The sequence below is a fragment of the Oncorhynchus clarkii genome, unplaced genomic scaffold (genome assembly GCF_045791955.1).
Source record: "Oncorhynchus clarkii lewisi isolate Uvic-CL-2024 unplaced genomic scaffold, UVic_Ocla_1.0 unplaced_contig_11839_pilon_pilon, whole genome shotgun sequence".
In the NCBI taxonomy this organism is placed as follows: domain Eukaryota; kingdom Metazoa; phylum Chordata; class Actinopteri; order Salmoniformes; family Salmonidae; genus Oncorhynchus; species Oncorhynchus clarkii.
Genome location: NW_027258475.1, coordinates 40,424 through 67,724, shown reverse-complemented (window position 1 = coordinate 67,724; position 27,301 = coordinate 40,424). Strand labels below are relative to the sequence as shown.

At 42.2% G+C, this 27,301-nt stretch overlaps 1 protein-coding gene across 1 annotated transcript in view; it reads right to left on the bottom strand.

Annotated features, from left to right (window-relative positions):
• Positions 1-8,668: 8,668 nt before the first annotated feature.
• Positions 8,669-27,301, bottom strand: part of LOC139397093 (zinc finger protein 665-like) — a 53,766-nt gene continuing 35,133 nt past the window's right edge. The window contains exon 7 of the mRNA XM_071143959.1: positions 8,669-9,458. Within this exon, the coding sequence (XP_071000060.1) occupies positions 8,793-9,458 (666 nt within the window). The 3' untranslated portion in view covers positions 8,669-8,792. The remainder of the gene's footprint in view (positions 9,459-27,301) is intronic.

Genomic DNA, 27,301 nt, shown 5'->3' with positions numbered 1-27,301 from the left:
GGTCTGTCAGCTGGTTGGTAGGGTCTGTCAGCTGGTTGGTAGGGTCTGTCAGCTGGTTGGTAGGGTCTGTCAGTTGGTTGGTAGGGTCTGTCAGCTGGTTGGTAGGGTCTGTTAGTTGGTTGGTAGGGTCTGTCAGTTGGTTGGTAGGGTCTGTCAGTTGGTTGGTAGGGTCTGTCAGTTGGTTGGTAGGGTCTGTCAGTTGGTTGGTAGGGTCTGTCAGTTGGTTGGTAGGGTCTGTCAGCTGACAGACAGAAGATACATAATAAAGGAGAGACTGAGTAAGAAAGTGATCAGAGTAACCATAGCAACAGAGGACATGGTGTCAGCAGCAGCTCTCTACAAAACCTCAAATGTTGCATCACTTCCGGTGGGCCTCAGAGAGACACATCTAGATGGCCTCAAATCTTCCCTTGGACAGATGTAAATGAGCTGTTGGCTAAATCTGGTGCTACGCATCACTTCTGAGACCATTGAAATCAGTAGACATGAAAATTACCAGCACTCTGACTCTGTCCTGCACCAGGAGAGTCTAATGGAGGGTAATCTAGAGAGAGAAAGATTTGTCCATTGCATGAACAGTTACAATTGATTTCCTCCAACATTACAGCATTTAATCTCACAGCACATTAGTTGTAATGTCTGAGATGAGAGATTCATCATACCTGCTCTTGATGAAGAGTGACCACTGATATCTTCAGATGTCAGGATGTTGTAGAGAGGTTTGGGAGGGTTGTGAAGGTGTTTGTTGGGGATGTTGTAGGGTTGTGAAAGTGTGTTCTCTATGTTGATCATCGGAACTCATTTGAAGGTAACCTATACACACACATGGAAGTACGGAGGTAGTTTTGTGCCCCCCAAAATAAGGGGTTAAATATATGTAAAACAATAAAATATTACCTGAGGTTTCTTATATTGCCTAGATATAGGACAGACACTTCAAAACCTTATTACGTAAAACAAATATATGTATTTTTTTCCAGTTATTAAATGTGTTTTTCAATGCATTTCTATGGGCAATATTAGTAAAGCCCAAATTCAATATTTGATTTAAATATATATATATAAATATATTTCAGTACCAGTCAGAAGTTTGGACACACCAACTCATTGCAGGGTTTTTCTTTATTTTAACTTTTTTCTACATTACCAAGAGTGCAAAGCTGTCATCAAGGCAAAGGGTGGCTACTTTGAAGACTCTCAAACATAAAATATATTCAGATTTGTTTAACACTTTTTTTGTTACTACATGATTCTATAAAATAAAATGTCTGGAATGAGTAGGTGTGTCCAAACTTTTGACTGGTACTGTATATATATATATATATAAATAAATAAATTAAATATTGAATTTGGGCTTTACTAATATTGCCCATAGAAATGCATTGAAAACACGTTTATAACTGGATTTTTCTTTTTTTTAAGGACTAAGGTTTTGAAGTGTCCAAACTTTTGACTGGTATTACACATATATATATATATACCTAAAGGGGTCCTAGAATTAAACATCAAACAGCTAAATAATCCACAGTATGGCCATCTTAAAACAATTCCAACCAATAAAATACAGCTACATTTGGAGAGGACAGCATTCGGAAATCCAGATTTTGTTACGTTACACCGACGTCAGACCCTTTACTCTGTACTTTGTTGAAGCACGTTTGGCAGTGATTACAGCCTCAAGCCTTCTTGGGTATGACAACACAAGCTTGGCACACCTGTATTTGGGTAGCTTCTCCCATTCTTCTCTGCAGATCCTCTCAAACTCTGTCAGGTTGGATTGGGAATGTTGCTGCACAGCTATTCTCAGGTCTCTCCAGAGATGTTCGATCAGGTTTAAGTCCGGGCTCTGGCTGGGCCACTCAAGGACATTCAGAGACTTGTCCTGAAGTCACTCCTGTGTTATCTTGGCTGTGTGCTTAGGGTCGTTGTCCTGTTGGAAGGTGAACCTTCGCCCCAGTTTGAGGTCCTGAGATCTCTGGAGCAGGTTTTCATCAAGGATCTCTCTGTCCTTTACTCTGTTCATATTTGCCTCAATTGTGACTAGCCTTCCAGTCCCTGCCGCTGAAAAACATCCTCACAGCATAATTCTGCCACCACCATGCTTCACCGTAGGGAGGGTGCCAGGTTTCCTCCAGACGTCACACTTGGCATTCAGGCCATTGTACAATCTTGATTTCATCAGAACAGAGAATCCTGTTTCTCATGGTCTGAGAATCTTTTGGGTGCCTTTTGGCAAACTCTAAGTGGGCTGTCATGTGCCTTTTACTGAGGAGTGGCTTCCGTCTGGCCACTCTACCATAAAGGCCAGACTGGCAGAGTGCTGCAGAGGTGGTTGTCCTTCTGGAAGGTTCTCCCATCTTCACAGAGATGACCAGCCTTTCAAAGCACTTCATGGCTACATACGTGAGTGACATGGGTCGGTAGTCATTTAGGTAGGTTACCTTGGTGTTCTTGGGCACAGGGACTATGGTGGTCTGCTTGAAACATGTTGGTATTACAGACAGGGAGAGGTTGAACATGTCAGTGAAGACAGTTGCCAGTTGGTCAGCGCATGCTCTGAGTACACGTCCTGGTAATCCGTCTGGCCCTGCGTTGTGATCTGAGGACCCATGCCAAACCTTTTCAGTCTCCTGAGGGGGATTAGGGTTTGTCGTGCCCTCTTTATATAGCCAAATTATTTTTCACTCAGGAAGCTCCGGTAAACAGTGGTTGTATTTGCACTACTGCCACCACCAGGCCTGGAGTCCATTTTGACTTTGTTGATAGCTAGCTGTGTTAGCTAGCTAATGTGTTAGCTAGCCGTCCAGCTAAAGGCGTAGCAGCTAGCTGGCTACTGATCAACCTATTGTGTGTATTGAACATTTGTATTAGACTGGACAGCTTGCTAACTAGCTACCGATCAACCTATTGTGTGTATTGAACATTCATATTGGACAGCCTTACCTATAGAGTAGCACCACCACCCATCAGCCCATTCTCTTCTTGAAGTCTAAGCCACAGTGTATTGTTGCTATAGGAGTTTATGATTAATAATCCTATTCATTTCAAGCCCCACTAAGATGTCACCATACTTTTCATTTAAAGCCCCACTATGTAAGACATACATCATCAGAGTGGGCCTCCAACTTAAATGTAAACAATGGAGCAAATGCATCACATGTGAACATCACTTGATTATCGGAGGGGTGTATTATGACATCATATAGAACTACTCAGACATTCCAAATCAGGCTTCATCCATATCATGGATATTGATCCATCCGACAGCAAAGCTGTCATCAAGGCAAAGGGTGGCTACTTTGAAGACTCTCAAACATAAAATATATTTAGATTTGTTAAACACTTTTTTGGTTACTACATGATTCTATATATGTTATTTCATAGTTTTGATGTCTTCACTATTATTCTACAAAGCAGAAAAAAGTAAAAATAATGAAAATATCTGGAATGAGTAGATGTGTCCAAACGTTTGACTGGTACTGTATATACATATAAATAAATAAATAAAATATTGAATTTGGGCTTTACTAATATTGCCCATAGAAATGCATTGAAAACACGTTTATAACTGGATTTTTCTTGTTCTTTTCTTCTTGCTGTGTCAGCGTCTAAGCAGCTAACTGCCTACTTATCAACCTATTGTGTGTATTGAACATTCGTATTAGACTGTACAGCTAGCTAACTAGCTACCGATCAACCTATTGTGTGTATTGAACATTCATATTGGACAGTTTTACCTATAGAGTAGCACCACCACCCATTCTCTTGAAGTCAAAGCCACAGTGTATTGTTGCTATAGGAGTTTATGATTAATAATCCTATTTATTTCAAGCCACACTAAAATGTCACCATACTTTTCATTTAAAGCCCCACGATGTAAGATATACATCATCAGAGTGGGCCTCCCATTTAAATGTAAACAATGGAGCAAATGCATCACATGTGAACATCACTTGATTATCGGAGGGGTGTATTATGACATCATATAGAGCTACTCAGACATTCCATTCTTATCCATAATAATCTCATCATGTAGGTAGCCTACCAACACTGTATCTTTGAGCTGTTGGCTACAGTGCACGGGACAAGAGGACTTTTGCTATATAACTCAACGGTTTTTCAAAACCCTCAGTAGAGTTGAAAATGCAATGGAAACCCATTTAACTTGCATTTTTCATTCAGTACATGGGAATTCAACAGGAAAACATTTTTTTCCGTGCACTACTTTATCATGCAAAGACTTTTATCCGCAATAAACCTGTTTGATGCAAACATTTCCGGTGGGAAAATGCGTATATTGTTTTATGCAGATTTGAGAATATTCACATGAAAATCTGTCGCGAACCAGGGCCCGAACCAGGGACCTTCTGCACACATCAACAGTCACCCTCGAAGCATCGTTACCCATCGCTCCACAAAAGCCGCGGCCCTTGCAGAGCAAGGGGAACTACGACTTCAAGGTCTCAGAGCAAGTAACGTCACCAATTGAAACGCTATTTAGCGCGCACCGCTAACTAAGCTAGCCGTTTCACATCCGTTACAATTGCACGGAAATTTAGCTACTAATGCTACTAATTGATCCAACACCTGCCGCTTATTCAAACCAGCCCACTGGGCACAGATGTCAGTTCAACATCTAGTTTCTATTTACATTTCTTTGATTCGTCAACTAAAGTGAATTCAACATGAAATCAACACAAAATGTCCACCGTCATTGGATTTAGGTTGCAAGTTGGGTGAAACACAAAATGTCACCAGTCACTGGTTACCAGTTGTGTGAAAATTAATACAAATACCTTTTGTAGATGGATTTTTACAAATCCAATCCGTTTTCCACATTGATCAAATGTCACATGGATTTGTTTTGTTCAAATCAAATCAGATGTTATTGGTCACATACACATGGTTAGTGGATGTTATTGGTCACATGCACATGGTTAGCAGATGTTATTGGTGACATACACATGGTTATCAGATGTTATTGGTCACATACACATGGTTAGCAGATGTTATTGGTCACATACACATGGTTAGCAGATGTTATTGGTCACATACACATGGTTAGCAGATGTTATTGGTGACATACACATGGTTAGCAGATGTTATTGGTGACATACACATGGTTAGCAGATGTTATTGGTGACATACACATGGTTAGCAGATGTTATTGGTCACATACACATGGTTAGCAGATGTTATTGGTCACATACACATGGTTAGCAGATGTTATTGGTGACATACACATGGTTAGCAGATGTTATTGGTGACATACACATGGTTAGCAGATGTTATTGGTGACATACACATGGTTAGCAGATGTTATTGGTGACATACACATGGTTAGCAGATGTTATTGGTCACATACACATGGTTAGCAGATGTTATGGTCACATACACATGGTTAGCAGATGTTATTGGTCAGATACACATGGTTAGCAGATGTTATTGGTCACATACACATGGTTAGCAGATGTTATTGGTGACATATACATGGTTAGCAGATGTTATTGGTCACATGCACATGGTTAGCAGATGTTATTGGTCACATACACATGGTTAGGAGATGTTATTGGTCACATACACATGGTTAGCAGATGTTATTGGTCACATACACATGGTTAGCAGATGTTATTGGTCACATACACATGGTTAGCAGATGTTATTGGTCACATACACATGGTTAGCAGATGTTATTGGTCACATACACATGGTTAGCAGATGTTATTGGTCACATACACATGGTTAGCAGATGTTATTGGTCACATACACATGGTTAGCAAATGTTATTGGTGACATACACATGGTTAGCAGATGTTATGGTCACATACACATGGTTAGCAGATGTTATTGGTCACATACACATGGTTAGCAGATGTTAATGGTCGCATATACATGGTTAGCAGATGTTATTGGTGACATACACATGGTTAGCAGATGTTATGGTCACATACACATGGTTAGCAGATGTTATTGGTCACATGCACATGGTTAGCAGATGTTATTGGTCACATGCACAGGGTTAGCAGATGTTATTGTGAGTGTAGTGAAATGCTTATGCTTCTAGATCCGACAGTACAGCAGTATCAAACAGATAATATCTAACAAATTCCACAACTAAACCTAATACACATAATCCAGTAAAGGAATGGGAAATATAGAAGTATAAAACATGGATGAGCAGAAACACAGCAGTTAAGATGCAATATATAGTGAAGAATAGATAGTGAAGGATACAGTATTTACAGTTGAAGTCAAAGATTACATACACTTAGGTTGGAGTCATTAAAACACATTTTCAACCACTCCACACATTTCTTGTTAACAAACAATCGTTTTGGCAAGTCGGTTAGGACATCTGTGTTAACGACAAAATTCATTTTTCCAACAATTGTTTACAGACAGATTATTACACAATCCCAGTGGGTCAGAAGTTTACATACACTAAGTTGACTGTGCCTTTAAACAGCCTTGGAAAATTCCAGAAGATTATGTCTATAGCTTCTGATAGGCTAATTGACATCATGAGTCAATTGGAAGAGCACCTGTGAATGTATTTCAAGACCTACCTTGAAACTCAGTGCCTCTTTACTTGACATCATGGGAAAATAAATACAAATCTGCCAAGATCTCAGAAAAAAATGGTAGACCTCCACAAGTCTGGTTCATCCTTGGGAGCGATTTCCAAACGCCTGAAGGCGTCCTCTGGTCTGATGAAACAAAAATAGAACTGTTTGGACATAATGACCATCGTTATGTTCGGAGGAAAAAGGGGGATGCTTGCAAGCCGAAGAACACCATCCCCACCGTGAAGCACACAGGTGGCAGCATCACGTTGTGGGGGTGCTTCGCTGCAGGAAGGACTGGGGCACTTCACAAAATAGATGGCATCATGGGGTAGGAAAATTATGTGAATATATTGAAGCAACATCTCAAGACATCAGTCAGGAAGTTAATGCTTGGTCGCAAATGGGTCTTTCAAATGGACAATGATGCCAAGCATCAAGTCAAACCAAGATTCTTTATTTCTGAGCTCAGAGAGAACAACAGAGTTTGGTATTTGGTATTTTACTTGGATCCCCATCAGCTGTTGCAAAAGCAGCAGCTACCCCTCCTGCGGTCAACACAAAACATGACACATAATTGTCACGTCTCTCGTCGGAAGGCATGGACCAAAGCGCAGCGTGGTAAGTGTTCATGATTTTTATTTAATCAAAAAACATTAGAACAAAATAACAAAGAGAAGAACGAACAGTTCTGTAAGGCAAATCAACTATACAGAAAACAACTACCCAAAAAACACAGGTGGAAAAAGGCTGCCTAAGTATGATTCCCAATTAGAGACAACGATAGACAGCTGCCTCCGATTGGGAACCACACTGGCCAAAAAAACAAAGAAATAGAAAACATAGAAATAAAGAAACTGGAATTCCCACCTGAGTCACACCCTGGCCCAACCAAAATAGAGAATAAAAACCTCTATGGCGTGACAATAATACAGAACATCAATAGACAAGAACAGCTCAAGGACAGAACTACATACATTTTGCAAAAGGCGCACGTAGCCTCCATATCAATGCATATACACAAACTACCTAGGTCAAATAGGGGAGAGGTGTTGCTTTATCTGTTTTTTTTTAACCAGGTTTGCTATTTATTTGAGCAATATGAGATGGAAGGAAGTTCCATGCAATAAGGGCCCTATATAATACTGTACGCTTTCTTGAATTTGTTCTGGAATCTTGTGAACTGTGAAAAGACCCCCGGTGGCATGTCTGGTGGGATAAGTGTGTGTGTCAGAGATGTGTGTCATTTGACTTGTAAGAACTTTGATGATATCTGTACATTACAGGAACACCTGTGATGACAAAAGTACAATGATTCATGTTTTGCTTTAGCTTGAGATAAAGAATCAGTGGTAGACACCTTGCAAGTGCATGAAAAGGTCAACTGTACAAAGTCAGATGTCTGTGTGTTGAAACTATATTTTAGGTAACAGATGGATGAAGGGAACTAAGAGTTCCAGTCTTACATGACTAGGTAGTGGATTAATTTGGCTTCCCTCCAGGCCTGAAAACAAAGACTTTCCTCTAGGCTCATGTTAAAAATATGACAGATAGGAGTGGCTATAGAGTCAGCTACTGTCCTCAGTAGCTTTCCATCTAAGTTGTCAATGCCAGGAGGTTTGTCATTATTGATCGGTAACAATTGTTCCACCTCTCCCACACTAACTTCACAAAATTCAATACTTGCACTGCTTTTCTATCATTATGTTTTTTACAAGGTTTTTTTCATCATTCTTTATATCATTGATCTTGGCTTCATAATAAAGTTGATTATTTTTGTTGAGTTTGGTCACATCATTTCTCAATTTGCAGTTCATAAAACAGCCGGCCAGATGTGCAGCCAGACTTATTAGCCACTCCTTTTGCCCCAACTCTTTCAAACATACAGTTTTTAAATTCCTCATCAATCCATGGAGCCTTAACAGTTCTAACAGTCAGTTTCTTAACAGGTACATGTTTATCAATAATTGGAAGAAGCAATTTCATCTGGTAAAAACAGGTAAACACATAAGTCAACAATATAAGACAATGGGAGCACTGTGTATGTTCTCTGATGAGTTGTGAGTCAATGAGATGTGAAATATCAATATACATGCTAAGAGAAGTAATTTCTCTCTCCTGTGTGGATTCTCTAATGACGTTTAAGTGATTGTTATGAGTAATATGTTTTCCCAAAATCTAATCTTCTGTAAAGCCTTCTCCTCTGTGTCTCATGTTATTTCAGGCTTCCTAAATGGGCAAAGGCTTTGCATCCTGGGAGGAGTGGTAATGCATCTCCCCTGTGTGTATTATCTTGTGCTGTTTCAGGGCCCCTAACTGGTTAAAACACTTGACACAGCGGGAGCAGTGGTAAGGCTTCTCTCCTGTATGTATTCTTTCGTGTTTTTTCAGATCCCCTGCCCCGTTGAAACACTTGCCACACTGGGAGCAGTGGTAAGGCTTCTCCCCTGTGTGTATTCTTTCGTGTTTTTTCAGATACCCTGCCCAGGTGAAACACTTTCCACACTGGGAGCATTGGTAAGGCTTCTCCCCTGTGTGAATTTTCTCATGGGCTTTCAGGTGTCCTTTCTCGCTATACATCTTTTCACATTGCGAGCAATGGTAAGGCTTCTCCCCTGTGTGTATTCTCTCATGTCGTTTCAGCTTCCCCAAATCGTTAAAACCCTTTCCACACTGGGAGCAGTGGTAACGATTCTCCCCTGTGTGTATTACCTTGTGCTGTTTCAGGGTCCCTAATTGGTTGAAACACTTTCCACAGTGGGAGCAATGGTAAGGCTTCTCCCCTGTGTGTATTCTCTCATGTCGTTTCACCTTGCCCAAATCGTTAAAACGCTTTCCACAGTGGGAGCAGTGGTAAGGCTTTTCACCCGTGTGTATTCTCTCGTGTCGTTTCAGCTTCCCCAAATCGTTACAACCCTTTCCACACTGGGAGCAGTGGTAAGGCTTCTCCCCTCTGTGTATTCTCTCGTGTCGTTCCAGCTTCCCCAAATCGTTAAAACGCCTTCCACACTGGGAGCAGTGGTAAGGCTTATCCCCTGTGTGTATTCTCCCGTGTCGTTTCAGCTTTCCCAAATCGTTAAAACCCTTTCCACACTGGGAACAGTGGTAAGGCTTCTCCCCTGTGTGTATTCTCTCGTGTCGTTTAAGCTCATTTAAGTGGTTATAACCCTTTCCACAGTGGGAACACTGGTGTCTTCTTGCTGGTTTGTACGTCCCTGGCTCTGGTTCCTCTGAGTCTGGTCTTTCTCCTGCCAAAGACAGTGTGTTTTTTAAAATAGAGACCCGAATGAAACCTCCACATATGAAACGGCCTTGCTACGAGGGTAAATCCTAATCAGATCCCTCAATAACCTAAGGCCAGTTTTAACAATCTCAGTGTGATTTTAAAACAAATGTTGTAGAGTTTCCTGGTAATTACTGACAATGTTTACACTACTTATTTATTCATTCTGTTTTCGTCAGAACACAAAAAACTAAACAGTTCTAGGACACTCAAGACACAGACGTCACTGGATTCCAATCGAGCAGGTAGTTCTAAATATATAACTTTAATAGCTGTATGATACAGAATGCGACCTACAGTAATGGCCAAAAGTTTTGAGAATTAAAAATATTAATTTCCACAAAGTTTGCTGCTTCAGTGTCTTTAGATATTTTTGTCAGATGTTACTATGGAATGCTGAAGTATACTTACAAGCATTTCATAAGTGTCAAAGGTTTTTATTTACAATGACATTAAGTTGATGCAGTGTCAATATTTGCAGTGTTGACCCTTCTTTTTCAAGACCTCTGCAATCCGCCCTGGCATGCTGTCAATTAACTTCTGGGCCACATCCTGACTGATGGCAGCCCATTCTTGCATAATCAATGCTTGGAGTTTGTCAGAATTTGTGGGTTTTTGTTTGTCCACCCACCTCTTGATGATTGACCACAAGTTCTCAATAGGATTAAGGTCTGGGGAGTTTCCTGGCCATGGACCCAAAATACTGTTGTTTTGTTACCCGAGCCACTTTGTTATCACTTTTGCCTTGTGGCAAGGTGCTCCATCATGCTGGAAAAGGCATTGTTCGTCACCGAACTGTTCCTGGATGGTTGGGAGAAGTTGCTCTTCGAGGATGTGTTGGTACCATTCTTTATTCATGGCTGTGTTCTTAGGCAACATTGTGAGTGTGCCCACACCCTTGGCTGAGAAGCAACCCCACACATGAATGGTCTCAGGATGCTTTACTGTTGGCATGACACAGGACTGATGGTTGCGCTCACCTTGTCTTCTCCGGACAAGCTTTTTTCCGGATGCCCCAAACATTCGGAAAGGGGATTCATCAGAGAAAATGACTTTGCACTAGTCCTCAGCAGTCCAATCCCTGTAACTTTTGCAGAATATCAGTCTGTCCCTGATGTTTTTCCTGGAGAGAAGTGGTTTCTTTGCTGTCCTTCTTGACACCAAAAGTCTTCGCTTCACTGTGCGTGCAGATGCACTCACACCTGCCTGCTGCCATTCCTGAGCTCTGTACTGGTGGTGCCCCGATCCCGCAGCTGAATCAACTTTAGGAGACGGTCCTGGCACTTGCTGGACTTTCTTGGGTGCCCTGAAGCCTTCTTCACAACAATTGAATGGCATTTTAATGGCATCGGACCGAGGCTCTGCATCTGTCCTCGTGCTCCTAGACCTTAGTGCTGCTTTTGATACCATCGATCACCACATTCTTTTGGAGAGATTGGAAACCCAAATTGGTCTACACGGACAAGTTCTGGCCTGGTTTAGATCTTATCTGTCGGAAAGATATCAGTTTGTCTCTGTGAATGGTTTGTCCTCTGACAAATCAACTGTATATTTCGGTGTTCCTCAAGGTTCCGTTTTGGGACCACTATTGTCTTCACTATATATTTTACCTCTTGGGGATGTTATTCGAAAACATAATGTTAACTTTCACTGCTCTGCGGATGACACACAGCTGTACATTTCAATGAAACATGGTGAAGCCCCAAAATTACCCTTGCTAGAAGCATGTGTTTCAGACATAAGGAAGTGGATGGCTGCAAACTTTCTACTTTTAAACTCGGACAAAACAGAGATGCTTGTTCTAGGTCCCAAGAAACAAAGATATCTTCTGTTGAATCTGACAATTAATCTTAATGGTTGTACAGTCGTCTCAAATAAAACTGTGAAGGACCTCGGCGTTACTCTGGACCCTGATCTCTCTTTTGAAGAACATTTCAAGGACAGCTTTTTTCCATCTACGTAACATTGCAAAAATCAGAAACTTTCTGTCCAAAAATGACGCAGAAAAATTAATCCATGCTTTTGTCACTTCTAGGTTAGACTACTGCAATGCTCTACTTTCCGGCTACCCGGATAAAGCACTAAATAAACTTCAGTTGGTGCTAAATACGGCTGCTAGAATCCTGACTAGAACCAAAAAATTTGATCATATTACTCCAGTGCTAGCCTCTCTACACTGGCTTCCTGTCAAAGCAAGGGCTGATTTCAAGGTTTTACTGCTAACCTACAAAGCATTACATGGGCTTGCTCCTACCTATCTCTCTGATTTGGTCCTGCCGTACATACCTACACATACGCTACGGTCACAAGACGCAGGCCTCCTAATTGTCCCTAGAATTTCTAAGCAAACAGCTGGAGGCAGGGCTTTCTCCTATAGAGCTCCATTTTTATGGAACGGTCTGCCTACCCATGTCAGAGACGCAAACTTGGTCTCAACCTTTAAGTCTTTACTGAAGACTCATCTCTTCAGTGGGTCGTATGATTGAGTGTAGTCTGGCCCAGGAGTGGGAAGGTGAACGGAAAGGCTCTGGAGCAACGGACCGCCCTTGCTGTCTCTGCCTGGCCGGTTCCCCTCTTTCCACTGGGATTCTCTGCCTCTAACCCTATTACAGGGGCTGAGTCACTGGCTTACTGGGGCTCTCTCATGCCGTCCCTGGAAGGGGTGCGTCACCTGAGTGGGTTGATTCACTGATGTGGTCATCCTGTCTGGGTTGTGCCATGGCGGAGATCTTTGTGGGCTATACTCAGCCTTGTCTCAGGATGGTAAGTTGGTGGTTGAAGATATCCCTCTAGTGGTGTGGGGGCTGTGCTTTGGCAAAGTGGGTGGGGTTATATCCTTCCTGTTTGGCCCTGTCCGGGGGTGTCCTCGGATGGGGCCACAGTGTCTCCTGACTCCTCCTGTCTCAGCCTCCAGTATTTATGCTGCAGTAGTTTATGTGTCGGGGGGGCTAGGGTCAGTTTGTTATATCTGGAGTACCTCTCCTGTCCTATTCGGTGTCCTGTGTGAATCTAAGTGTGCGTTCTCTAATTCTCTCTTTCTCTCTCTCTCTCAGAGGACCTGAGCCCTATGACCATGCCCCAGGACTACCTGACATGATGACTCCTTGCTGTCCCCAGTCCACCTGGCCGTGCTGCTGCTCCAGTTTCAACTGTTCTGCCTTATTATTATTATTCGACCATGCTGGTCATTTATGAGCATTTGAACATCTTGGCCATGTTCTGTTATAATATCCACCCGGCATAGCCAGAAGAGGACTGGCCACCCCACATATGCTCTCTCTAATTCTCTCTCGGAGTACCTGAGCCCTAGGACCATGCCCCAGGACTACCTGACATGATGACTCCTTGCTGTCCCCAGTCCACCTGACCGTGCTGCTGCTCCAGTTTCAACTGTTCTGCCTTATTATTATACGACCATGCTGGTCATTTATGAACATTTGAACATCTTGGCCATGTTCTGTTATAATCTCCACCCGACACAGCCAGAAGAGGACTGGCCACCCCACATAGCCTGGTTCCTCTCTAGGTTTCTTCCTAGGTTTTGGCCTTTCTAGGGAGTTTTTCCTAGCCACCGTGCTTCTACACCTGCATTGCTTGCTGTTTGGGGTTTAAGGCTGGGTTTCTGTACAGCACTTTGAGATATCAGCTGATGTACGAAGGGCTATATAAATACATTTGATTTGATTTGAACCGCTCTCCTTGAAGTTCTTGATGATCCGATAAATGGTTGATTTTGGTGCAATCTTACTGGCAGCTATATCCTTGCCTGTGAAGCCCTTTTTGTGCAAAGCAATGATGACGGCACCTGTTTCCTTGCAGGTAACCGTGGGTGACATATGAAGAACAATGATTCCAAGCACCACCCTCCTTTTGAAGCTTCCAGTTTTGGGGGGGATTCAGTTCATTTGCATGGAAAATAGGGACTTTGTAATTAATTGCAATTCATCTGAACACTCTTCATAACATTCTGGAGTAAATGCAAATAGCCATCATACAAACTGAGGCAGCAGATTTGGTGAAAATTAAAATGTGTCATTCTCAAAACAACATGTAAAGTGTTGGATGTTTAATGAGCTGGGAAAAAAAGATTGCAGAATTTTTTACATCCCTGTTAGTTAACATTTATTCTCTGCCAAGATAATCCATCAACCTGACAGGTGTGGCATATCAAGAAGCTGATTGAACAGCTTGATTATTACACAGGTGCACCTTGTGCCGGGGAAAATAAAAGGCCACTCTAAAATATGCAGTTTTGTCACAATGCCACAGATGTCTCAAGTTTTGAGGGTGCATGCAATTGGCATGCTGACTGAAGGAATATCCACTAGAGCGGTTACCAGATAATTGAATGTTCAATTCTCTACCAGAAGCCACCTTGCAACGTCATTTTAGAGAATTTGGCAGTACATCCAACTGGCCTCACAACCACAGACCACATATAACGACGCCAGCCCAGGATCCCCACAGCATCTGAGACCAGCCACCCGAGTTGTATTTCTATTTGTAATGAAGCCCTTTTGTGGGGAAAAACGAATTCTGATTGGCTGGGCCTGGCTCCGCAATGGGTGGGCTTATGCCCTCCAGGGCCCACCAATGGCTGCACCCCTCAGTCATGTAAAGTCCATAGATTAGGGCCTAATTTATTTATTTACAATGACTGACTTATATGAACTGTAAATCGTTGAAATTGCTGTTTATATTTTGGTTCAGTATACACACAGACACAGTGCATTCGTTAAGTATTCAGACCCCTTCACCTTTTCCATATTTTGTTACATTTCAGCATTATTCTAAAATTGATTAAATTGTTTCCCCCCTCGCCAATCTAAACTCAGCAAAAAAAAGAAATGTCCTCTCACTGTCAACTGCGTTTACTTTCAGCAAACTTAAGATGTGTAAATATTTGTTGGAACATAAGATTCAACAACATACATAAACTGAACAAGTTCTACAGAAATGTGACTAACTGAAATGGAATAATGTGTCAAAATAATAATGTGTCAAAATCAAAAGTAACAGTCAGTATCTGGGGCGGCAGGGTAGCCTAGTGGTTAGAGAGTTGGACTAGTAACCGAAAGGTTGCAAGTTCATATCCCTGAGCTCACAAGGTACAAATCTGTCGTTCTGCCCCTGAACAGGCAGTTAACCCACTGGCCGTCATTGAAAATAAGAATTTGTTCTTAACTGACTTGCCTAGTTAAATAAAGGTAAAATTAAAATAAATAAAAAATCTGGTGTGGCCACCAGCTGCATTAAGTACTGCAGTGCATCTCCTCCTCATGGACTGCACCAGATTTGGCAGAACTTGCAGTACTTCCGGTCTTGCAGGAAATCACACACAGAACGAGCAGTATGGCTGGTGGCATTGTCATGAGCCTGCAGGAAGGGTACCCTGTAACGCACAGCGTTGAGAGTGCCTGCAATGACAACAACCTCTGATGATGATGCTGTGACACACCGCCCCAGACCATGATGGCCCCTCCACCTCCAAATCGATCCCGCTCCAGAGTACAGGCCTCCGTGTAATGCTCATTTCTTTGACGATAAACACGAATCCGACCATCACCCCTGGAGGCAAAACCGTGACTTTTTGTGACGGTGGGTTTGTGCCCAGAGGCGACGTTGTTGCCAGTGATGTCTGGTGAGGACCTGCCTTACAACAGGCCTGCAAGCCCTCAGTCCAGCCTCTCTCAGCCTATTGAGGACAGTCTGAGCACTGATGGAGGGAAAGTGCGTTCCTGGTGTAACTTGGGCAGTTGTTGTTGCCATCTTACCTGTTCCGCAGGTGTGATGGTCGGATGTCCCGATCCTGTGCAGGTGTTGTTACACGTGGTCTGCCACTGCGAGGACGATAAGCTGTCCGTCCTGTCTCACTGTAGCGCTGTCTTAGGCGTCTCACAGTACAGACATTGCAATTTATTTCCCTGGCTACATCTGCAGTCCTCATGCCTCCTTGCACATGCCTAAGGCACATTCACACGGTTGAGCAGGGACCCTGGGCATCTTTCTTTTGGTGTTTCCAGATTCAGTAGAAAGACCTCTTTAGTGTCCTAATTTTTCATAACTGTAACCTTAATTGCCTACCGTTTGCAAGCTGTTGATGTCTTAACGACCGTTCCACATGTTCATTAATCGTTTATGGTTCATTGAAGCATGGGAAACAGTGTTTAAACCCTTTACAATAAAGATCTGTGACGTTAGTTGGATTTTTTACCAATAATCTTTGAAAGACAGGGCCCTGAAAAGATACGTATATTTTTTTGCTGAGTTTATTTTGTATATGTTTTATGAGTTGAAAGGTGTTTTTTTTCTCAGACATAAATAAACAACTCCAGGTGAAAGACAAAGGCCATAGCTGTAATAAAATAACAAATTAACTGGCAAAGCAGCAGAGCGAGGCCCGCATCCAGCAACGCCACGAGTCACGTTTTGCAGCTGTTTCAGTACAGCACTACAGGGAGAGAGAGGGGGAGCAGCTGTTTCAGTACAGCACTACAGAGAGAGAGAGGGAGAGCAGCTGTTTCAGTACAACACCACAGGGAGAAAGAGGGGGATAGGGAAAAAATCCACTGGACTAGTTTCAATGTATGGAATCACCTAAGAGTTTCTGGATTTTGGGTAAACTTCTCCTTTAAAGCATCAGACTCCATAGTAATTCATCATTAGATGCTACAGTCCTCCTTTAAGACTCCATCATGTTTAGAATGTGTCTGGAAGCACTACTCTATCTATTCTACTCTATCTATTCAACTAACTTTAATAACTAGGGTTAATACCTGCCTGGCGCCCCAACAAACTTTATCTTTACCCCCCTCTAACAATACCGCTACAGAATTAGCATAGTAGGCCATGTAATTTAAGGTCATTTGAAATATCTAGGACTAACTTATTCCTTGACACCCATTCTGAAACTCACTGCAGCTCTTTGTAAGTGTTGCTGTCATTTCAGTTTCCGTGGTAGCTGACGTGTACAGTGTTGGGTCATCCGCATACAGACACGCTGGCTTTACTCAAATGTCGTTGGCATGTCGTTGGTAAAGATTGAAAAAGGTAGGTGCCAAACAGCTGCCCTGTGGAATTCCTGATTCTACCTTGATTTTGTTGTACAGGCTTCCATTAAAGAACACTCTCTGTGTTCTGTTAGACAGGTAGCTCTGGGGCGGCAGGTAGCCTAGTGGTTAGAGCGGTAGGCCAGTAACCAAAAGGTTGCTGGATCTTATCCCCGAGTTGACAAGGTAAAACTCTGTCGTTCTGCCCCTGAACAAGGCAGTCCTAGGTCGTCATTGAAAATAAGAATTTGTTCTTAAACGACTTGCCTAGTTAAATAAAGGTTAGCTTTTTTTGTAGTATAGCAGGGGGTGTAAAGCCATACGTTTTTTCAGCAGCAGACTACGATCGATAATGTCAAAAGCCACACTGAAGTCTAACACAACAGCCCAAACAATATTTTTATCGTCATCAATTTCTCTCAGCCAATCAGTCATTTTCAAGTGCTGTGTTTATTGAATGTCCTTCCCTATAAACCTGATCACAGCTTTCCTCAGTATTAGTTAATTAATTAACAGTGTCTAGAGTTTAGTTTGCCTGTTCAACAGTCTTGTAAAGATAGGGGGGTTGACTGGGACAGGCAATGTAATATCCATAATGTTTTAAGGAAAAGTTTTTGTAAAACAAGCACCTTACATTGGATCATCTTGAAATTTTCTCTCTAAAGCTAACTTTCATCAAGGTTTTATATGGTCTATTGGTTTCTCTCTTTTCATTGGCAGAATCCTTTTTCAGTGTTATGATATTCATAACATCCATATCCACCAGTCTATCTTCCTGTCAACTAACATAACTCCACTGGTTGTCCTGGTAACTATGGGCAGATCTGTTGTATTTGTTCAAACTAAACTACAGCACTTACTTTGATGAGTCAAATCTGATCCTTTCATCTCTTCTCCTCCCCTAACAGTTCCACTCAGCCCCGTTGTTTTCCTGAAGTCCACCAGCAGCACAGACAACCTCTTCATACCCAGCAGTAAGGTGCGACCGGGAGAGGCACGACACATGGACTCCGGGAGGCTGGAAGGGCTAGCGTTGTCCTAGTAACCATAAAGAGGGGACACAGATACACATCATTATGGATGCTGATGTCACTGTTGTCATAAAGTGCTCTACAGAAACCCAGCCCAAGCCGATAAAGCAAGCTGTATGCTAGACCAGACCAAGCTGTACCATCTGGTGTTCTGATCTGGAGAGACTCTTCTCTGCCTCGTCAGCATCAGGATGTTGTTGAGGCTCCGCAGAGGATCCACCATAGTCATGTCTCTCTCCTGTGTGAATGAGAACATCAAACAGATGGTAAACTTATGATCTTCTATTGCAATCACAGAGTCTTTACAAGAGGCATGAATATGTCTAAAAAGAGCCTAAAATGGCCACTTTCATCTTGATTTCCTAAAAAAATATTTGTGATGCAAATGTAAAAGGGTTGTTCCACAAAATGGGTGCCTTTTTTATATTTTAAGTAGAACATACGCAGCAATATTGAATTTTAAGACTGTTATACTAGATGAGGAGAACTTTAATGTCGACCACATGGAGAATTCAATACATCTAATTGAAAAGTCCCAAAAGTATATGAACCAATGGCAGATCGACCAATTAACAATTCCTACAGTAAGAATGCCCATTAAAAACCCCCACATTAGTTCAACAACTGCATAGTTTGTGTCCCTGTTTTTAAGACAGAACTCACTGGTGTCAATCGGATCTTCTGTCTCCTCCTTTTTCACTCTCAAAACGTCTTCCTCCTTCACGTTTATTAAGATAGCATCCTCTTCCTCTCTAAAAGGTTCTTTCTCTTCTTTCACTATAACAGCCTCCTCTTCCTCCTTTTTCATTCTGAAAGATTCTTTCTCCAAACAGCAGACCTCCGCTTCATTAGCAAGGGAGTAGTTCAGTGAGCTCATGGTCAGGGATGTTAGCTAGCTAGCTAGCATTAGCGACTAGCCTAGTGCTAACCTCAGTATCAATCTTTAACAAGTTTGCAAATTGAACAAGCACATTAGGTTAAAGTTCACCAGTAGATACGTCAACCGAAATTTGTTTAAAACACTGAGATTAGCTCATGTACAATAACATGGTCTAAAGAATCAATCTTTCAGTTTTATGTTGTCTAGCAGGCTACCGAGGTGGTTGAAAGAGTTGGCGCCTTGTTGTTCCTGAAGAACCGTCCCGTCCAGTCTATTACACGTCACGCAAGAAGCATCACCTGAAAGACGCCCATCGCCATCTGCTGGCTGGAGTGGGTAACGCAGTTTGGAAACAATAGGTACTACACTTTTTGTGATGGAAAGAACGTCATAATAATTTAACAATAAGCAGATATATTTTCTCTTATGTCTTACAAATAATACTTTCCTGTACACAGACGTAGAAGCTTAAAATGAATATGTGGATTATGAATAAATACTTATACGAATAGGTAGTGTTTTAAAACACATTTCTGTTAATACTCTGTTCATTTTTCACATTCGTTTTTATTAGATGTGACCATACTTTTCCCTTAAAGCCACGCTCTATACGATACAAATCATACTGTAAACAATAGACCAAATGCATCACATGCAACAGAATCGTCTGAATGAATTCACCCCTGATGATGCGTAAACACAGTTCACTTTCACAACTGCCACGTTGTATTTCCTCTCACATCAATTCGCTCACCTTTTCCCTTCGCTTGTGGACGTCAATGCACAACACATCAGCTGTAGGTGACCAGGAGTTAAAACCTTTCCAAACCAAACCATTTCATATCTGCTACACACAGCCTACATCGTTGTCACCATATTAGCTAAAGTCAACACAGCTAATATAAGTAACTTGTTAGTAAACCTGCTACAATCATGACAGAGCTCCTCTGTGGAGATGCTACATGTTTCATCATTAGATGCTACAGTCCTTCAACAATGGATGTCATATGAATCTTTACCACTTGGATCTGTAATAGGAGTAGTATTTTTCCTCGACTTACCTGTGTCCCCGCACATTGACTCTGTTCCGGTACCTCCTGTATATACCCTCCACATTGACTCTGTACCGGTACCTCCTGTATATACCCTCCACATTGACTCTGTTCCGGTACCTCCTGTATATACCTCCATATTGACTCTGTTCCGGTACCTCCTGTATATAGCCTCCACATTGACTCTGTACTGGTACCTCCTGTATTTAGCCTCCACATTGACTCTGTACCGGTAATACCTGTATATACCCTCCACATTGACTCTGTACCGGTAATACCTGTATATAGCCTCCACATTGACTCTGTACCGGTAATACCTGTCTACAGCCTCCACATTGACTCTGTACTGGTAATACCTGTATATAGCCTCCACATTGACTCTGTACTGGTAATACCTGTCTACAGCCTCCACATTGACTCTGTACTGGTAATACCTGTATACAGCCTCCACATTGACTCTGTACCAGTAATACCTGTATATGGCCTCCACATTGACTCTGTACTGGTAATACCTGTCTACAGCCTCCACATTGACTCTGTACTGGTACCTCCTGTATATAGCCTCCACATTGACTCTGTACTGGTAATACCTGTCTACAGCCTCCACATTGACTCTGTACTGGTACCTCCTGTATATAGCCTCCACATTGACTCTGTACTGGTACCTCCTGTATATAGCCTCCACATTGACTCTGTACTGGTAATACCTGTCTACAGCCTCCACATTGACTCTGTACTGGTACCTCCTGTATATGGCCTCCACATTGACTCTGTACTGGTAATACCTGTCTACAGCCTCCACATTGACTCTGTACTGGTACCTCCTGTATATAGCCTCCACATTGACTCTGTACTGGTAATACCTGTCTACAGCCTCCACATTGACTCTGTACTGGTACCTCCTGTATATAGCCTCCACATTGACTCTGTACCGGTAATACCTGTCTACAGCCTCCACATTGACTCTGTACTGGTAATACCTGTCTACAGCCTCCACATTGACTCTGTACTGGTAATACCTGTATATAGCCTCCACATTGACTCTGTACTGGTAATACCTGTCTACAGCCTCGCTACTGTTATTTTCCTGCTGCTCTTTAATATTAATTATTTGTATTTTTATACATAACACTTATTTTTCTTAAAACTGCATTGTTGGTTAATTAAGGGCTTGTAAGTAAGTATTTCACTGTAAGCATTTCACTTGTATTTTGATTTCATTCATACATTTCTTACATTCATTTATTAATATGGAAAATATAAATATTGAAAATATAAATGTTTCGTTTTTTATATATATTGTTGAATATAATATACTTTAAGGGTATATTAGTTCCAGGATCTCTGCTAGTGTTAAAGTTATGGGCCATTTAATACAGATACATTAGCATAGTAGGACACGAAACTTAAGGTTACCTAACATAACCCCTGTTCTATGATATTATAAGCCTCGTTAGGGGCGGAGTCTAGGGAGATCCAATCAAACAATATCTGTCAAGCAACAGCTAATAGCAGACGACTCCACTTCCTATATAAGGGACATAGTCGCTCCCATCTTCACATCTAAGTACATGTTTGTCTTCCATGTGTGAAAGGTAACCTGGTGAATATCATAGAACCAGGGTTCTGTTAGGTAACCTGTTGAATATCATAGAACCAGGGTTCTGTTAGGTAACCTGGTGAATATCATAGAACCAGGGTTGTGTTAGGTAACCTGGTGAATATCATAGAACCAGGGTTATGTTAGGTAACCTGGTGAATATCATAGAACCAGGGTTCTGTTAGGTAACCTGGTGAATATCATAGAATCAGGGTTCTGTTAGGTAACCTGGTGAATATCATAGAATCAGGGTTCTGTTAGGTAACCTGGTGAATATCATAGAATCAGGGTTCTGTTAGGTAACCTGGTGAATATTATAGAACCAGGGTTCTGTTAGGTAACCTGGTGAATATCATAGAATCAGGGTTCTGTTAGGTAACCTGGTGAATATCATAGAATCAGGGTTCTGTTAGGTAACCTGGTGAATATCATAGAATCAGGGTTCTGTTAGGTACCCTGGTGAATATCATAGAATCAGGGTTCTGTTAGGTAACCTGGTGAAAATCATAGAATCAGGGTTCTGTTAGGTAACCTGGTGAATATCATAGAATCAGGGTTCTGTTAGGTAACCTGGTGAATATTATAGAACCAGGGTTCTGTTAGGTAACCTGGTGAATATCATAGAATCAGGGTTCTGTTAGGTAACCTGGTGAATATTATAGAACCAGGGTTCTGTTAGGTAACCTGGTGAATATCATAGAACCAGGGTTCTGTTAGGTAACCTGGTGAATATCATAGAATCAGGGTTCTGTTGGGAAACCTGGTGAATATCATAGAATCAGGGTTCTGTTAGGTAACCTGGTGAATATCATAGAACCAGGATTCTGTTAGGTAACCTGGTGAATATTATAGAACCAGGGTTCTGTTAGGTAACCTGGTGAATATCATAGAATCAGGGTTCTGTTAGGTAACCTGGTAAATATCATAGAATCAGGGTTATGTTAGGTAACCTGGTGAATATCATAGAACCAGGATTCTGTTAGGTAACCTGGTGAATATCATAGAATCAGGGTTCTGTTAGGTAACCTGGTGAATATCATAGAATCAGGGTTATGTTAGGTAACCTGGTGAATATCATAGAATCAGGGTTCTGTTAGGTAACCTGGTGAATATCATAGAATCAGTTCTGTTAGGTAACCTGGTGAATATCATAGAATCAGGGTTCTGTTAGGTAACCTGGTGAATATCATAGAATCAGGGTTCTGTTAGGTAACCTGGTGAATATCATAGAATTTAGTTAGGTAACCTGGTGAATATCATAGAATCAGGGTTCTGTTAGGTAACCTGGTGAATATCATAGAATCAGGGTTATGTTAGGTAACCTGGTGAATATCATAGAACCAGGGTTCTGTTAGGTAACCTGGTGAATATCATAGAACCAGGGTTCTGTTAGGTAACCTGGTGAATATCATAGAATCAGGGTTATGTTAGGTAACCTGGTGAATATCATAGAACCAGGGTTCTGTTAGGTAACCTGGTGAATATCATAGAACCAGGGTTATGTTAGGTAACCTGGTGAATATCATAGAACCAGGGTTCTGTTAGGTAACCTGGTGAATATCATAGAAACAGGGTTCTGTTAGGTAACCTGGTGAATATCATAGAATCAGGGTTCTGTTAGGTAACCTGGTGAATATCATAGAACCAGGGTTCTGTTAGGTAACCTGGTGAATATCATAGAATCAGGGTTCTGTTAGGTAACCTGGTGAATATCACAGAATCAGGGTTATGTTAGGTAACCTGGTGAATATCATAGAACCAGGGTTCTGTTAGGTAACCTGGTGAATATCATAGAATCAGGGTTCTGTTAGGTAACCTGGTGAATACCATAGAATCAGGGTTATGTTAGGTAACCTGGTGAATATCATAGAACCAGGGTTCTGTTAGGTAACCTGGTGAATATCATAGAATCAGGGTTCTGTTAGGTAACCTGGTGAATATCATAGAATCAGGGTTCTGTTAGGTAACCTGGTGAATATCATAGAATCAGGGTTCTGTTAGGTAACCTGGTGAATATTATAGAACCAGGGTTCTGTTAGGTAACCTGGTGAATATCATAGAATCAGGGTTCTGTTAGGTAACCTGGTGAATATCATAGAACCAGGGTTCTGTTAGGTAACCTGGTGAATATCATAGAATCAGGGTTCTGTTAGGTAACCTGGTGAATATCATAGAATCAGGGTTCTGTTAGGTAACCTGGTGAATATCATAGAATCAGGGTTATGTTAGGTAACCTGGTGAATATCATAGAACCAGGGTTCTGTTAGGTAACCTGGTGAATATCATAGAATCAGGGTTCTGTTAGGTAACCTGGTAAATATCATAGAATCAGGGTTCTGTTAGGTAACCTGGTAAAAATCATAGAATCAGGGTTCTGTTAGGTAACCTGGTGAATATCATAGAATCAGGGTTCTGTTAGGTAACCTGGTAAATATCATAGAATCAGGGTTCTGTTAGGTAACCTGGTGAATATCATAGAATCAGGGTTCTGTTAGGTAACCTGGTAAATATCATAGAATCAGGGTTCTGTTAGGTAACCTGGTGAATATCATAGAATCAGGGTTCTGTTAGGTAACCTGGTAAATATCATAGAACCAGGGTTCTGTTAGGTAACCTGGTAAATATCATAGAATCAGGGTTCTGTTAGGTAACCTGGTGAATATCATAGAATCAGGGTTATGTTAGGTAACCTGGTAAATATCATAGAATCAGGGTTCTGTTAGGTAACCTGGCGAATATCATAGAACCTTTCCCAAGTAAAAATGAATTGAAACGCCTGGGGGACATATACAAAAATATATGATTTTGTAATTAATAAAGTTTAAATTAATTCTATATTTATTTCAATTCATTATACTGGACATTTCAATTTATATACAAAATCAGTCAGTGGGACTGAAATATTACCAGAGCTCAAGAATGACCCAAATACTGTTAGAATAGAAATGGTTTTCTCTGTCTGTTATTTTTTCACATCTAAATGTGGCCATACAACTCCCTTAAAGTGAAGGTAACTAAATGTAACCACATGTAACATATGGATCTGCATTAGTATAGCATCACAAGTCCCAATGCAAAGTTACACCTCTCTTTTCTATTTTTCCAGTACATAAAACCGATCAGAATTCCAAAGAATGCCGAAGTCATGTCAGAATAGTTTTTTTTACAGGCTGTGAAGTAATATGGAGGACCCGGCTAGCCAGCCTATCCCCTACAATGTCAACTCTGACAGAAATATCTTCAAATAGATCACTTCAACTGAAACCAAATCGTGTGCACTCATGACTAGTGGTTGTCTGTCATAGTTGAAGTGTACCTATGATGACGCAATTTTGTTCGAGCTGTATGTCGCAATTTTGTTTCTGGTGTCCTTTGACAGCTCTTTGGTCTTGGCCATAGTGGAGTTTGGAGTGTGACTGTTTGAGGTTGTGGACAGGTGTCTTTAATACTGATAACAAGTTCAAACAGGTGCCATTAATACAGGTAACGAGTGGAGGACAGAGGAGCCTCTTAAAGAAGAAGTTACAGGTCTGTGAGAGACAGAAATCTTGCTTGTTTGTAGGTGACCAAATACTTATTTTCCACCATAATTTGCAAATAAATTCATAAAAAATCCTACAATGTAATTTTCTGGATTTTTTCCCTCATTTTGTCTGTAATAGTTGAAGTGTACCTATGATGTAAATTACAGGCCTCTCTCATCTTTTTAAGTGGGAGAACTTGTACAATTGTACAAATGTACAATACACTCCGTTTGACTCTCCTGCGCCTGACTTCCCTGCCACCTATACACATATTTCTGACAGAATCTCTGACCACTATATATGAAGTCAGCAGGAGAGGACACTACGCTCATGGAGGTGGAGGAACGCGTTCGGGAACAAGCGGAGGAGATTGACTGTTTAAGCTCTGTCATGGATCGCATTGTCCAGAATATGGATCGCTGGGAGTGACAGGGAGTTTCTCCAGCGCCACCACCACCACAACCGGAATCTCCCTTGAACGATTTTTCCTCTCCGGAACCGAAGATCCATTTAGCCCTACCCACGGGATACAACGGAGATACTGCCGGCTGCCAGGGTTTCCTCCTTAAGCTGAACTTGTATCTGGCCACGGCCTCCCCAGTACCATCTGACCGTGAGAAGAGTTACGCCCTCGTCTCATGCCTCACCGGGAAAGCCCTGGAATGGGCCAGCGCTGTGTGTAGAAGGGAGGATGCGGCGTTGGACCATTTTGAGGAGTTCACCCGCCAATTCCGGATAGTATTCGACCATCCACCTGAAGGCAAAGCAGCGGGTGAGCTCCTCTATCATCTGAGGCAGGAGACGAGGAGTGCACAGGAGTTTGCTTTGGAGTTTAGGACCTTGGCTGCCGGCGCTGGATGGAGCGACAGGGCCCTGATCGACCATTACCGTTGTAGTCTACGCGAGGACGTCCGTCGGGAGCTGGCCTGTAGAGACACCACCCTCACCTTCGACCAGCTGGTGGACATGTCCATCAGGCTGGACAACATGCTGGCTACTCGTGGACGTCTAGATCGGGGTCTGGTTGTTCCATCCTCCCGCACCCTCTCTCCCGAACCTATGGAATTGGGAGGGATGGTGCGCAGGGAGACCGGAGGGGGTTCCCGCTGGAGCACCATTCATGGTCGCAGAGGGCACACTGCTGGCCGGTGCCGGGTTGCTTCCTCTGGGAATAGAGAAGGCAGGCAGGGCATTCTGGCATCACCCCAGGTGAGTAGGAACCATTCTCATCCAGAGCCCTCTGTTACACTAATGTTAGTCTCGGTCTCTTTTCCTGATTTTTCCCTGCATTCCCAGTATAAGGCGCTAGTAGATTCAGGTGCGGCTGGGAATTTTATTAATAAAAGTTTAGCTCATAGTTTAGGGATCCCTATTGTTCCTGTGGATATGCCTTTCCCTATTCATGCCTTAGATAGTCGACCATTAGGGTCAGGGTTTATCAGGGAGGTAACCACACCTTTGTGTATGATAACGCAGGAGGGTCACAAGGAGAAGATTAGTCTTTTCCTTATTGATTCTCCTGCGTATTCTGTGGTGCTAGGCCTACCCTGGTTAGCTTGCCATAACCCCACTGTTTCTTGGCCACAGAGGGCTCTCACGGGGTGGTCGCGAGAGTGCTCAGGTAGGTGTTTAGGGGTTTCCGTTGGTGCTACTACGGTGGAAAGTCCAGACCAGGTCTCCACCGTGCGCATTCCCCCCAAATATGCCGATTTGGCTCTCGCCTTCTGTAAAAAGAAGGCGACTCAATTACCACCCCATCGACGGGGGGATTGTGCGATAGATCTCCTGGTAGACGCTGCATATCCCAAGAGTCACGTGTATCCCCTGTCGCAAGCGGAAACGGAGGCTATGGAGACATGTGTCTCTGAATCCCTGCATCAGGGGTTCATTCAGCCATCCATTTCACCCGTCTCTTCGAGTTTCTTTTTTGTGAAAAAAGGATGGCGGTTTACGCCCGTGCATTGATTATCGAGGTCTTAATAAAATAACAGTGAAATATAGTTAGTTACCCGCTACTTCTGATCAATACAGTTATTGAGTTAATGCACGGGGCACGTTTTTTCACAAAATTGGATCTCAGGAGTGCGTACAATCTGGTGCGTATTCGGAAGGGTGATGAGTGGAAGACGGCATTTAGCACCACCTCAGGTCATTATGAGTACCTTGTCATGCCATATGGGTTGATGAATGCTCCATCAGTTTTCCAATCATTTGTAGATGAGATCTTCAGGGACCTGCACGGGCAGGGTGTAGTGGTGTATATCGATGATATTCTGATATACTCCGCTACTTGAGCCGAGCATGTGTCCCTGGTGCGCA